The 13,971-nt window shown below is 43.4% G+C and overlaps 1 protein-coding gene across 1 annotated transcript in view; it reads right to left on the reverse strand.

Annotated features, from left to right (window-relative positions):
• MASP1 (MBL associated serine protease 1) overlaps positions 1–13,971 on the reverse strand; it is a 258,790-nt gene that overhangs the window by 37,825 nt on the left and 206,994 nt on the right. Inside the window, exons 13-14 of the mRNA XM_077290264.1 lie at positions 7,540–7,725; positions 7,337–7,404 (exon numbers count right to left, since the gene is read on the reverse strand). Of these exons, the coding sequence (XP_077146379.1) occupies positions 7,337–7,404; positions 7,540–7,725 (254 nt within the window). The remainder of the gene's footprint in view (positions 1–7,336; positions 7,405–7,539; positions 7,726–13,971) is intronic.

Consider the following 13,971-nt stretch of genomic DNA (forward strand, 5'->3'; position numbering starts at 1 on the left):
TTGCCTGCATGGCTCATCAGTTACTGCAGAAGTCAATGGCAAGGAGGAGGGGTGGATCAGCAGGTAGGACAGGAGTTGAAGAGAGGAATGATTTCTACAGGGACAAGAGATTTCCTGTTTCTACATAGAGCAGGGAAAGGAGCAGAATTAGCTGGGTAGAAAGACAAAAAGAGCAATTGTAAGTACACAGTGCTATATAATATGATGATTTCAATATAAAGAAGATATAAACATTGATGCCAGTGTTTCTTTAAAATCAAAATCTGTTTTGAAATCTGTGCCTGGGAGAGACCTTGCTGATGCATTGTAACAACCTTGTGTCTTGTTGCTGTTCCTCAGATGTAATTACATTTAACTGCCTTCAGTAACTCCTTTTGTAATAGAGTTTTGCTGTTTCTCACCCAGTTCTAAGCCTTTTATACAGCTGTTTCTGTTTCAGTCAATGACATTGTTTCAACCTACATACTATATGAAAATGCTGATTATTATCACTCGTTTGGTATATTTCGCTACTCATACACTACAATTCTAAACAAATTGCTGACTTTTTGAAAGTGTACCTAGAAGAACTTTGAAGCTGTTTTGAAGACAAAGGGCGAACACATCAAGTATTGATTTGCTTTACAATTCTCTTCTATACATTCACTTTGGATGTTGTTGCCATTTCCTTATTTCCAATGTATTATCATATATAGATATGCTTCGTATTTTCGCTGAATCTTCTAAATACAACACATTACAGATCTTAAATAAGTCGCCCATTTGTGTGCAATGTATAGATAGTTTGGATTTGGCTTACAGTTACGTCCATATACTGTATATTTGGAAAGAGACAACATTTTTTCAATTTTGGTTATAGACATTACCACAATGAATTTTAAACAAAACAATTCAGATGCAGTTGAAGTTCAGACTTTCAGCTTTCATTTGAAGGTATCCACATTAAAATTGGATGAAGGGTTTAGGAGTTTCAGTTCCTTAACATGTGCCACCCTGTTTTTAAAGGGACCAAAAGTAATTGGACAGATTAGATAATTTTAAATAAATTTGTTCATTTTTAGTACTAGGTTGAAAACCCTTTGTTGGCAATGACTGCCTGAAGTCTTGAACTCATTGACATCACCAGATGTTGTGTTTCCTCCTTTTTGATGCTCTGCCAGGCCTTCACTGCGGTGATTTTCAGTTGCTGTTTGTTTGTGGGCCTTTCTGTCTGAAGTTTAGTCTTTAACAAGTGAAATGCATGCTCAATTGGGTTGAGATCAGGTGACTGACTTGGCCATTTAAGAATATTCCACTTCTTTGCTTTAATAAACTCCTTGGTTGCTTTGGCTTTATGTTTTGGGTCATTGTCCATCTGTAGTATGAAATACCGACCCACCAGTTTGGCTGCATTTGGCTGGATCTGAGCACACAGTATGGCTCTGAATACCTCAGAATTCATTTGGCTGCTTCTGTCCTGTGTCACATCATCAATAAACACTATTGACCCAGTGCCACTGGCAGCCATGCATGCCCAACCATCACACTGCCTCTGCCGTGTTTTGCAGATGATGTGGTATGCTTTGGATCATGAGCTGTACCACGCCTTCGCCATACTTTTCTCTTTCCATCATTCTGGTGGAGGTTGATCTTGGTTTCATCTGTCCAAAGAATGTTCTTCCAGAACTGTGCTGGCTTTTTTAGATTTTTTTTTAGCAAAGTCCAGTCTAGCATTTTTATTCTTGATGCTTATGAGTGGCTTGCACCGTGCAGTGAACCCTCTGTATTTACTTTCATGCAGTCTTCTCTTTATGCTAGATTTGGATATTGATACGCCTACCTCATGGAGAGTGTTGTTCACTTGGTTGGCTGCTGTGAAGGGGTTTCTATTCACCAGATTATTCTGTGATCATCCACCACTGTTGTCTTCTGTGGGCGCCCCGGTCTTTTTGCATTGATGAGTTCACCAGTGCTTTCTTTCTTTCTTTCTCAGGATGCGCGCGTGTCCAGCCTCCCGGCTTGTGATTGGTTGACCGCGACGCAACCAATCACAAGCCGGGACGTCACGGGAGGCTGGACAAGCACGCATTTTAAAATGCGCGCGTGTCCAGCCTCCCGTGACGTCACGGCTTGTGATTGGTTGCGTCGCCCATGTGACTGCGACGCAACCAATCACAAAGCCGGGACGTAATTTTAAAATCCTTAAGGACCTGAAATTACGTCACGGCTTGCTGTGATTGGTTGCGTCGCCCATGTGACTGCGACGCAACCAATCACAAGCCGGGACTTCACGTAAAGGAAAGAAAAGCGCGAATTTTAAACAAAGAACGCTGCCGCTTCCCTCGGTAAGGTGCAGGCTGCGTCGGAGAGGTGAGTATAGCAATATTTTTTATTTTAATGCTCTCTTTTACACATTTTTACATTAATGTTGTTTCGATACCGATACCCGATACCACAAAAGTATCGGATCTCGGTATCGGAATTCCGATACCCGCAAGTATCGGCCGATACCCGATACTTGCGGTATCGGAATGCTCAACACTAGTAACTACCCAACCTATAAAACTGCCCCACTAGTTAACCCCTTCAGTAAACACTGTAAGGAAAAAAAAACGAGGCAAAAAACAACGCTTTATTATCATACCGCTGAACAAAAAGTGGAATAACACGCGATCAAAAAGACTGATATAAATAACCATGGTACCGCTGAAAACGACATCTTGTCCCGCAAAAAACGAGCCACAATACAGCATCATCAGCAAAAAAATAAAAAAGTTATAGTCCTGAGAATAAAGCGATACCAAAATTATTTTTTCTATAAAATAGTTTTTATCGTATAAAAGCGCCAAAACATAAAAAAAATGATATAAATGAGGTATCGCTGTAATCGTACTGACCCGACGAATAAAACTGCTTTATCAATTTTACCAAACGCGGAACGGTATAAACGCCTCCCCCAAAAGAAATTCATGAATAGCTGGTTTTTGATCACTCTACGTCACAAAAATCGGAATAAAAAGCGATCAAAAAATGTCACGTGTCCGAAAATGTAACCAATAAAAACGTCAACTCGTCCCACAAAAAACAAGATCTCACATGACTCTGTGGACTCAAATATGGAAAAATTACAGCTCTCAAAATGTAGTAACGCAAAAAATATTTTTTGCAATGAAAAGCGTCTTTCAGTGTGTGACGGCTGCCAATCATAAAAATCCGCTAAAAAACCCGCTATAAAAGTAAATCAAACCCCCCTTCATGACCCCCTTAGTTAGGGAAAAATAAAAAAATAAAAAAATGTATTTATTTCCATTTTCCCATTAGGGTTAGGGTTAAGCCCCCGTCTCACTAAGCGAGATCGCTAGCGAGATCGCTGCTGAGTCACAAGTTTTGTGACGCAACAGCGACCTCAGTAGCGATCTCGCTATGTGTGACACGTAGCAGCGACCAGGCCCCTGCTGTGAGATCGCTGGTCGTGTCGAAATGGCCTGGACCTGTTTTTGATCGTTGAGGTCCCGCTGGGTAGCACACATCGCTGTGTTTGACACCTTACCAACGACCTCGTTGACGACTCAGACACTGAATCGTCATAATAGCTCCCATGTGACATCATTGTACAGGTCGCTACAGGTCGCTGGTGAGATGTCAAACAGCGAGATCGCAGCAGCGATCGTTGGGAAGATCTCACTGTTTGACATCTCACCAGCGACCACATAGTGACGCAGCAACGATCCCTGACAGGTCGTATCGTTGTCGGGATCGCTTTAGCGTCGCTAAGTGAGACGGGGCCTTTAGGGTTAGGGCTAGAGTTAGGACTAGAGTTAGGGCTAGGGTTAGGGTTAGAGCAAGGGTTAGGGCTAGGGTTAGGGCTAGGGTTAGGGCTAGGGTTAGGGCTAGGGTTGGGGCTAGGGTTAGGGCTAGGGTTAGGGCTAGGGTTGGGGCTAGGGTTAGGGCTAGGGTTGGGGCTAGGGTTAGGGCTAGGGTTAGGGCTAGGGTTGGGGCTAGGGTTAGGGTTAGGGCTAGAGTTAGGGCTAGTGTTACGGCTAGTGTTAGGGCTAGTGATAGGGCTAGGGTTGGGGCTAGGGTTGGGGCTAGGGTTGGGGCTACAGTTAGGGTTGGGGCTAAAGATAGGGTTAGGGTTTGGATTACATTTATGGTTGGGAATAGGGTTGGTGTGTCTGGGTTAGAGGAGTTTGGTAGGGTTACTGTTGGGATTAGGGTAAGGGGTGTGTTTGGATTAGGGTTTCAGTTATAATTGGGGGGTTTCCACTGTTTAGGCACATCAGGGGCTCTCCAAACGGGACATGGCATCCGATCTGAATTCCAGCCAATTCTGCGTTGAAAAAGGAAAACAGTGCTCCTTCCCTTCAGAGCTCTCCCGTGTGCCCAAACAGGGGTTTACCCCAACATATGGGGTATCAGCGTACTCAGGACAAATTGGACATCATCTTTTGGGGTCCAATTTCTCCTGCTACCCTTGGGAAAATACAAAACTGGGGGCCAAAAAATAAGTTTTGTGGGAAAAAAAAGATTTTTTATTTTCACGGCTCTGCGTTGTAAACTGTAGTGAAACACTTGGGGGTTCAAAGTTCTCACAACACATCTAGATAAGTTCCTTGGGGGGTCTAGTTTCCAATATGGGGTCACTTGTGGGGGGCTTGTACTGTTTGGGTACATCAGGGGCTCTGCAAATGCAACGTGACGCCTGCAGACCAATCCATTTAAGTCTGCATTCCAAATGGCGCTCCTTCCCTTCCGAGCTCTGTCATGCGCCCAAACAGTGGTTCCCCCCCACATATGGGGTATCAGCATACTCAGGACAAATTGGACAACAACTTTTGGGGTCCAATTTATCCTGATACCCTTGTGAAAATACAAAACTGGGGGCTAAAAAATCATTTTTGTGAAAAAAAAAAGAATTTTTATTTTCACGGCTCTGCGTTATAAACTGTAGTGAAACACTTGGGGGTTCAAAGTTCTCACAACACATCTAGATAAGTTCCTTGGGGGGTCTAGTTTCTAATATGGGGTCACTTGTGGGGGGTTTGTACTGTTTGGGTACATCAGGGGCTCTGCAAATGCAACGTGACGCCTGCAGACCAATCCATTTAAGTCTGCATTCCAAATAGCGCTCCTTCCCTTCCGAGCTCTGTCATGCGCCCAAACAGTGGTTCCCCCCCACATATGGGGTATGAGCGTACTCAGGACAAATTGGACAACAACTTTTGGGGTCCAATTTATCCTGATACCCTTGTGAAAATACAAAACTGGGGGCTAAAAAATCATTTTTGTGAAGAAAAAAAGAATTTTTATTTTCATGGCTCTGCGTTATAAACTGTAGTGAAACACTTGGGGGTTCAAAGCTCTCAAAACACATCTAGATAAGTTCCTTAGGGGGTCTACTTTCCAAAATGGTGTCACTTGTGGGGGTTTTTAATGTTTAGGCACATCAGGGGCTCTCCAAACGCATCATGGCATCCCATCTTAATTCCAGTCAATTTTGCATTGAAAAGTAAAATAGCGCTCCTTCCCTTCCGAGCTCTGCTATGCGCCCAAACAGTGGTTTACCCCCACATATGGGGTATTGTCGTACTCAGGACAAATTGCACAACAACTTTTGTGGTCTAATTTCTTCTCTTACCCTTGGGGAAATAAAAAAATGGGGGCGAAAAGATCATTTTTGTGAAAAAATATGATTTTTTATTTTTACGGCTCTGCATTATAAACTTCTGTGAAGCACTTGTTGGTTCAAAGTGCTTACCACACATCTAGATAAGATCCTTAGGGGGTCTACTTTCCAAAATGGTGTCACTTGTGGGGGGTTTCAATGTTTAGGCACATCAGGGGCTCTCCAAATGCAACATGGCGTCCCATCTCAATTCCAGTCAATTTAGCATTGAAAAGTCAAATGGCGCTCCTTTCCTTCCGAGCTCTGCCATGCGCCCAAACAGTGGTTTACCCCGACATATGGGGTATCAGCGTACTCAGGACAAATTGTACAACAAATTTTGGGGTCTATTTTCTCCTGTTACCCTTGGTAAAATAAAACAAATTGGAGCTGAAATAATTTTTTTGTGAAAAAAAGTTAAATGTTAATTTTTATTTAAACATTCCAAAAATTTCTGTGAAACACCTGAAGGGTTAATAAACTTCTTGAAAGTGGTTTTTAGTACCTTGAGGGGTGCAGTTTTTAGAATGGTGTCACACTTGGGTATTTTCTATCATATAGACCCCTCAAAATGACTTCAAATGAGATGTGGTCCCTAAAAAAAAATGGTGTTGTAAAAATGAGAAATTGCTGGTCAACTTTTAACCCTTATAACTCCGTCACAAAAAAAAATTTTGGTTCCAAAATTGTGCTGATGTAATGTAGACATGTGGGAAATGTTAATTATTAAGTATTTTGCATGACATATGTCTGTGATTTAAGGGCATAAAAATTCAAAGTTGGAAAATTGCGAAATTTTCTAAATTTTTGCAAAATATTCATTTTTTTCACAAATAAACGCAAATTATATCGAATAAATTTTATCACTATCATGAAGTACAATATTTCACGAGAAAACAATGTCAGAATCGCCAAGATCCGTTGAAGCGTTCCAGAGTTATAACCTCATAAAGGGACAGTGGTCAGAATTGTAAAAATTGGCCCGGTCATTAACGTGCAAACCACCCTTGGGGGTGAAGGGGTTAAAATTCATTGTGGTAATGTCTTTAACCAAAATTAGAAAAATGTTGTCTCTGTCCAAATATATATGGACGTAACTATAACTTGCCATTTCTACCAGTCTCCACGTGACTAGAGATGAGCAAACATGTTTGGCTCCCACCTTAGTCGGCAAGCTATAGCGCTTACCAAAGAAGCTGCAGCATAAGCCCGGATACCTGGAGCGCTCTGATAATCAGGTGTCAGCTGCATGTGTCGCAGCTGTGTGACAGTCACAACACATATATAGAGAGCCTGTGTGTTGTGACTGTAACACAGCCACGACACATGCAGCTGCGGTGCCAGGCACCTTATCGGAGCGCTCCAGGTATCCGGCTTCCGCTGCAGTTTCTTCGGTAAGTGCTATAGCTTGCCAATTAAGGAGGGAGCCGAAGACATTCGCTCATCTCTACATGTGACCACAATTACGCGATTTGCATTGCTGCGGTCATATGCCGACTAGAGTTTCAGCTGCTTCTCAAAAGATTCTATTGACAAATTGCATATGTGCGATCAATTAATGACTGCTGTAACCAGCAAACAGAATTCTAGTGTGCAATACACATTGTTAGGATTTATCAAGCTGCAAGACTTGCTGAGTATATCCTCCATAGTGGACAACCCTTTTAAATAAGAAAGAAAGATAAAAAATACCTCCAGAAGAGCCTCAGGCTGCTTTTTCAAGAACTGCTTGCCCCATCCACTCACTATTACAAAGTTATCTGAAAGTCCAAAAATGTGATTTGTTTCACTGATTATTATAATTTACATTTTTTTGTATCCAATAATTAAAAACGTATCACATAGCTGCAAATGATTATCCAATCCTTACATTCTGTTAGTAGAACCTGCAGTACCTGGCTGAACTTCAACTTCTGGTAAGCATACAGGCAACACATAATCATGGAGATAAGCTTTACTTGATAGCTCCACCAAGGCAACATCATTCTGAAATGTACTGCTATTGTATTTGGGATGCAGAACAAAGTTCTTGACCTGGAGCATTTGTTCGGTATCATCAGTTTTGAAAGTCCTGTGTTTTCCTGGCAAAAGGAAAATTAAATAAATATAGATCTTTGTATAAAAATTTCCTATATGTGAAAGGATGTCTGTTGCGGCACATCTTCACCATATTATGTGTATCTTTATGCCATTTTCTCTTCTTCCAATAGGCTTGGATGCACCAAAACTGGCATTGAAACATTGCTAGGAGAGGAAAAATCAACAGCATACAGTATCGACATTTCTATTTCTTAACTTTATTTATTTTTTCTGTATTTGCAGATTTTTTCTGTGGACTCACAAGTAGTCAACAGTGCAATACAGATAAAATGTTGTTTTTTGCAAATTTTAACTATCCCAATAAACTCAACACAAAGACGTGCTGCAAGCAAGTAAAAACATCCACAAGTATGTATAATCACATTTCCTGTCTGTCCCTCATAATCTTAGGAATATAGATTTGTGAATGAAAAATAATAAAACTGTGTTATGTGAATGTTCATAAATTGAAATGTATGATCTGAATCAGGGGTGTCAAACTGCATTCCTCGAGGGCCTCAAACCATGCGTGTTTTCAAGATTTCCTTCTCATTGCACAAGGTGCTGGAATCATTCTGTGCAGGTGATTAAATTATCACTAGTGTTGAGCATTCCGATACTGCAAATATCGGGTATCGGCCGATATTCGCTGTATCGGAATTCCGAAACCGAGTTCCGATATTTTTGTGATATCGGAAATCGGAATCGGAAGTTCCTATAACTTCCCAGGCGTGTGCGGTGCGTATGGTTCCCAGGGTCTGGAGGAGAGGAGACTCTCCTTCAGGCCCTGGGATCCATATTCATGTAAAAAATAAAGAATAAAAATAAAAAATATGGATATACTCACCCCTCCGACGGACCCTGGACCTCAGCGGTGCAACCGGCAGCCTCCGTTCCTAAGAATGCAGTGTGTAGGACCTGCGATGACATCACGGTCTTGTGATTGGTCGCGTGACCGCTCATGTGACCGCGACATCATCGAAGATCCTTCACCTTCTGCATTCTTAGGAACGGAGGCAGACGCTTGCAGCGGTGACAGCCAGGGCTCGTCCGAGGGTGAGTGTATCCATATTTTTTATTTTTCTTCTTTATTTTTTACATGAATATGGATCCCAGGGCCTGAAGGAGAGTTTCCTCTCCTTCAGACCCTGGGAACCATCCAGGATCACTTCCGATATTTGTGTCCCATTGACTTGTATTGGTATCGGGTATCGGTATCGGCGATATCCGATATTTTTTGGATATCGGCCGATCCAATCCGATACCGATACTTTCAAATATCGGAAGGTATCGCTCAACACTAATTATCACCTGTGCAATACAAGGAAATCCTGAAAACATGACCTGTTTGCAGCCCTTGAGGAATGCAGTTTGACACCCCTGATCTGAATAATATAATTTTTTTTTATGAAAGAGGCTTTCCTTCCCATCCTGGCAATGAAGGAAAATGTCACTGTTTGTCATGTCCGTGACTCACACAGGTGGAAAGCGCTGCCCCACCCACTAAGGTCACTGCTTCGCTCTCCTCAGTTGTGAGCTGTCTCGATGAGCTGACTTTTATAGCATTTCCAACACTGCTGCATCTTCCTGCCGCTGGTAAGTCTCCACCTGGCTATAAGGAGGCACAACCACTTTCTGCAAGTGTTTAACCCCATCATGTCCTGCAGAGGTGAGATCCTCTGGTCTATCTCCAAGCAGCAGGGAGCATATTAGGCAGCTCATCCACCACTCCTCGCCTGATCTAAGGTTCTAGTTCAGTTTCTGTCTAGATTCCTGTAAGGTGCTTTCTTGTATTGTTTCACCTGTGTTCCGATCTGACTTGCCTACCCTTTTATCCTGATCTCTCCCTTCCTGACCATGGCTATGTCTATTGAACCCTTGCTGCCTGCCCTGACCTTATATTGTCTGACCACGTCTCCGCCTTCATAATCCTGTACCCTGTACACATGTCTCTGACCCTCCGGTCAGCTGCTGCACACCCGAAGACTATCCTGGAGTGATACCCGGGGACTACCAGCAGCCAAACCTTTCCTCACCATCAGAAGCTCTAGTGAAGACCCAGTAGTCAGTTAGCTATGCACCTCATGGATAAGCCCGCTCTGGACTCAGTGGATCCACACCCACAAGTGTCACACTGTTAAACAGAAGGAACTTCTCCCCCTTGTATGATTCCATGTGTAGGAGAGCATGTAGCATGAGAGCAAATAGGATTGTCCTGAGAGGACACCACCCTTAATATTAAGGAGGTTGTCCAGTACCAGTTCTTTTTTTAATAAATCTTGCTATTATGTGCGTCTGAATATTATTATTATTATTATTATTATTAATATTATTCATTTATATAGCACCATTGATTCCATGGTGCTGTACATGAGAAGGGGTTACATACAAATTACAGATATCACTTACAGTAAGCAAACTAACAATTACAGACTGATACAGAGGGGCGAGGACTCTGCTCTTGCAGGCTTACATTCTACAGGATGGTGGGGAAGAAGACAGTAGGTTGAGGGTTGCAGTACATACATTATTTTATTTTATCAATATTACCTACAGCTCTGATGGGGTTAATTGACAATATCCTCTCTTGTGGCTTCCTGTGCATTATTACTACAAATTCCATCATGCATTGCACTGGCCTGTAAGCCAGCACCTATCACATCCACTCAAGACCCCAGGAAATCCCTCCTTTCCCTCCTTCCTCTATCTTTAATTTGCTACATCTTATCATGAGAGTGAGAGATCACATCAGTGGTCATCTTCCCTACTCTTCCTTTTTCCTTCTGTCTCCCCCAACATTCAATGTTCATATTATTACTATTACAGTATATCTTTAATTCTTTGAGTGATAATTAGTAAAAATTCTAATAAAAACATTTGAACAACAAGCATCAGCACCAAGCAATGTGCAACCATAGGAATAAAGTTTTATCTTTTCTGATATATTTCATAGTATATTTATTTTAGTATACATATATAATATAGAGAGATATCACTTTACATATATGTCTCTATAGATATATATTGTAAGATGGCCGCTGGATGAGTCCTTGAGGGGAGATATGTGTTAGGTGGTCACCTGGTGCAGAAAAATCCAGGAACAGATCCTCCAGAGGTTCTACTGGCCCAGTTGTCACCGTGATATTGTGAATTTCTGTAGGTCCTGTCCCACCTGCCAGCTAACTTCCCAAGTGGCCCATTTTGGTAGCCCCTTAGTGCCGTTGCTCATTATTGAGGTGCCATTTGATTGCATAGCCATGAATTTAGGGGGACCCCTGCTCCAGTCCGCCAGAGGACATCAGTATATCTTGGTGGTACTGGACTATGCTACATGATACCCGGAGGCCATTTCACTACGTAACTTCCCTGCCAAGTGTATCGCCCAAGGGTTGGTCCATGTCTTCTCTAAAACGAGGTTACTTAAAGAGATCCTGATGGATGAAGGGACCCCGTTTATGTCAAAGGTGATGAAGGAGTTGTGCAAAACCCTGCAAATCACACAACTCCGGACCTCAGTCTACCATCCACAGATGGATGGCTTGATAGAAAGGTTCAATAAAACCTTGAAGGCCATGTTGAAGGTCGTAGAGAAGGATGGCCATGACATGGACTGTCTACTACCGTACCAACTCTTGTATGGCTGACACCCCCATTGGCTCCTCGACATAGCAAAAGAGATGTGGGAGGCAGAGTCTACACCCTACCAGAGTGTGATAGAGCATGTGGCCAAGATGCAAGAGAGAATTGCCAAGGTGATGCCCCTCATGAGAAAACACCTCCTCAAAGCACAAGAGGCACAGTCGAGGGTGCACAATAGGTTGGCGAGGGTGAGACACTTCAACCATGGGGATCAAGTACCCACCGTGGTGCCCACGGTGAAGACCAAATTCCTGGCAGAGTGGCAGGGTCCCTTAAGGTGGTGGAGAAAATTTGTGATGTCAACTACAAAGTCCACCAACCAGGGAAGCGGAAGCCCTACCAAGTATACTACGTGAACATGATTAAACTGCAGCAGGACAGAGATCCTGTGGAAGCTCCTTCACTGGTGGCCAAATCAGATGTCAGTGCAGAGGATTTTAAGGTGGCAGATACCTTGTCCCGCTCACAGAAGCAGCAGTGCCGAGAGTTGCTACAGCATAACAGAGACCTGTTCTCAGAACTTCTAGGTTGTACGAAGGTCATAGAGCATGAGGTCCTGAGGGAACCTCATGTCCAGGTCAACTTGAAGCCATACCGGATTCCTTAAGCCCTATGAGAGATGATCTCAAAGGAAGTGAAGCAGATACTGAGCCTTGGATTCATTGAGGAATCCAAGAGTGGCTGGTCCAGTCCAATAGTCTTAGTGCCGAAACCAGATGGCAGATGGGAAATGGTGGTTTTATAATGACTATAGGAAGCTGAACGAAGTTTCTAAGTCCGATGCATACCCCATTCCATGGGTCAATAAGTTAATTAAAAGGCTAGGGACGGCTCGCCATATTACTACCCTTGGCCTTGACCTCACAAAAAAGTTTTGACAAATTCCCATGTCCCAAGATGACAAGGAAAAGACCACCTTTTTTACACCAGATGGATGCTTCCAATACACAAGGATGCCATTTGGGTTGCAAGGTGCTCCAGCCACATTCCAGAGAGCCATGGACTGGATCCTAGCTCCTCACATGAGGTACGCAGTGGCCTACCTAGACAACATTGTGAAATTCAGCCAGGATTGGGGAAGCCATCTGAGCAAGGTCCAGGTGATATTTGATGCTCTACGGAAGGAGGGGATTTTTCATAAACCCGAAGAAATATGCCTTGGGAATAGAGGAAGTGAAATATTTGGGCTATGTTGTAGGCAGGGACTAAATAAAACCCCAGATAAACAAAGTTGAGGCAGTCCAGGGCTGGCCACAACCTCTCTCGGAGAAGCAGGTCAGGGTGTTCCTGGGTATTGTGGACTATTACTGCCAGTTTATCCCAAACTTTACCATGGTAGCTGCGTCTCTGACAGACCTCCTTAAAGAGACAAAATCGGCTTTGGCTAAGTGGTCTCCAGAAGCTAAGACAGCCTTCCAGGAACTGAAGCTGGCCCTGTGAAAACAGCAGGTGCTGGTAGCACCCGATTTCTCCAAGGAGTTTGTGGTGGGCACTGACTTATTTCAAGAGGTGAGCGGGGTAGAGCAAGCCACAATGTATCTTAGCTGGAAGTTGTCATCATGCAAGAATAATTATTCCATAGTGGAGGTGGAATGTTTAGCCATCAAGTGGGCCTTGGACACTTTAACGTACTACTTCTTAGGCAGGAGGTTCAGACTAGTGTCAGACCATGCCCCACTGAAGTGGATGAGGGAGAAGAAAGGGAACAATGCCCGAGTGACCAGGTGGTTCCTAGTACTTGAGGATTTTAACTTCCATATGGAGCATAGGCCAGGGAAACTGGATTTTAAATGCTGACGCTCTGTTGAGAGTTAACTGTTTGTTGGCAGTAGGTGCCACGCCCCCGGCTTTGGGCAGAGGTGGAGGGTATGTAAGATGGCCACCGGATGAGTCATTGAGGGGAGATATGTGTCATCGCATCTATTAGCTGTGGTGATTTGAACTCGGAAGCATGCTCCAGCACATATACTGCTGAGAGAGTTATCATGCCATTCCTGGGCCGGGTTTTTTTGAGCAGTCATAAGAGATGGATGGGAATGACTGCTCACATTTCTCAACTCCAGGGGCGTGGCCTGGCATTCAGGGTCTGGAGCTGGAGATGTGTGGATCTCCTTTGTGTTGGTCTGTGCTAAGACTTAAACAACTGGACACTGTCCTGAGCGGGTGGACCCACTGTATGTTGTATGGACTTTTTACTTTATGTTTTCACTCTGTGAGGCGTACCACACATGATGACATTAGATACATGATCGGTTATATTAGTGTAAGTCTCTTTCAGAGTATTACAGTGACATAGCAGGGTTGTATCAGTGATCAGAGCACAGCAGTGTGACGATTTCTCTGCTGCACTGTAATCACAAGTGGTAAAAGCAGTGGAGAGCGGTGATCAGCAGTCTAGTACTGTACTACTACTGTCAGGCTGTGTACTCTGCTCACTCCCATGGATACTCACCTCTTCCTGTATTTTCCGTCACTGCTTGCACTGTGGGTGGTGACAGGGAGAAAGTGAAGCTCACAACATAGCTGTGAACTTCAATAAAATGGTGTTGATCTACTTCGACAGCTGTGACATGATCATGCAAGCGGCATGATGAGATCACAGCAGAGGC

This window comes from Ranitomeya variabilis, chromosome 2 (assembly GCF_051348905.1).
Source record: "Ranitomeya variabilis isolate aRanVar5 chromosome 2, aRanVar5.hap1, whole genome shotgun sequence".
Taxonomy (NCBI): Eukaryota; Metazoa; Chordata; class Amphibia; order Anura; family Dendrobatidae; genus Ranitomeya; species Ranitomeya variabilis.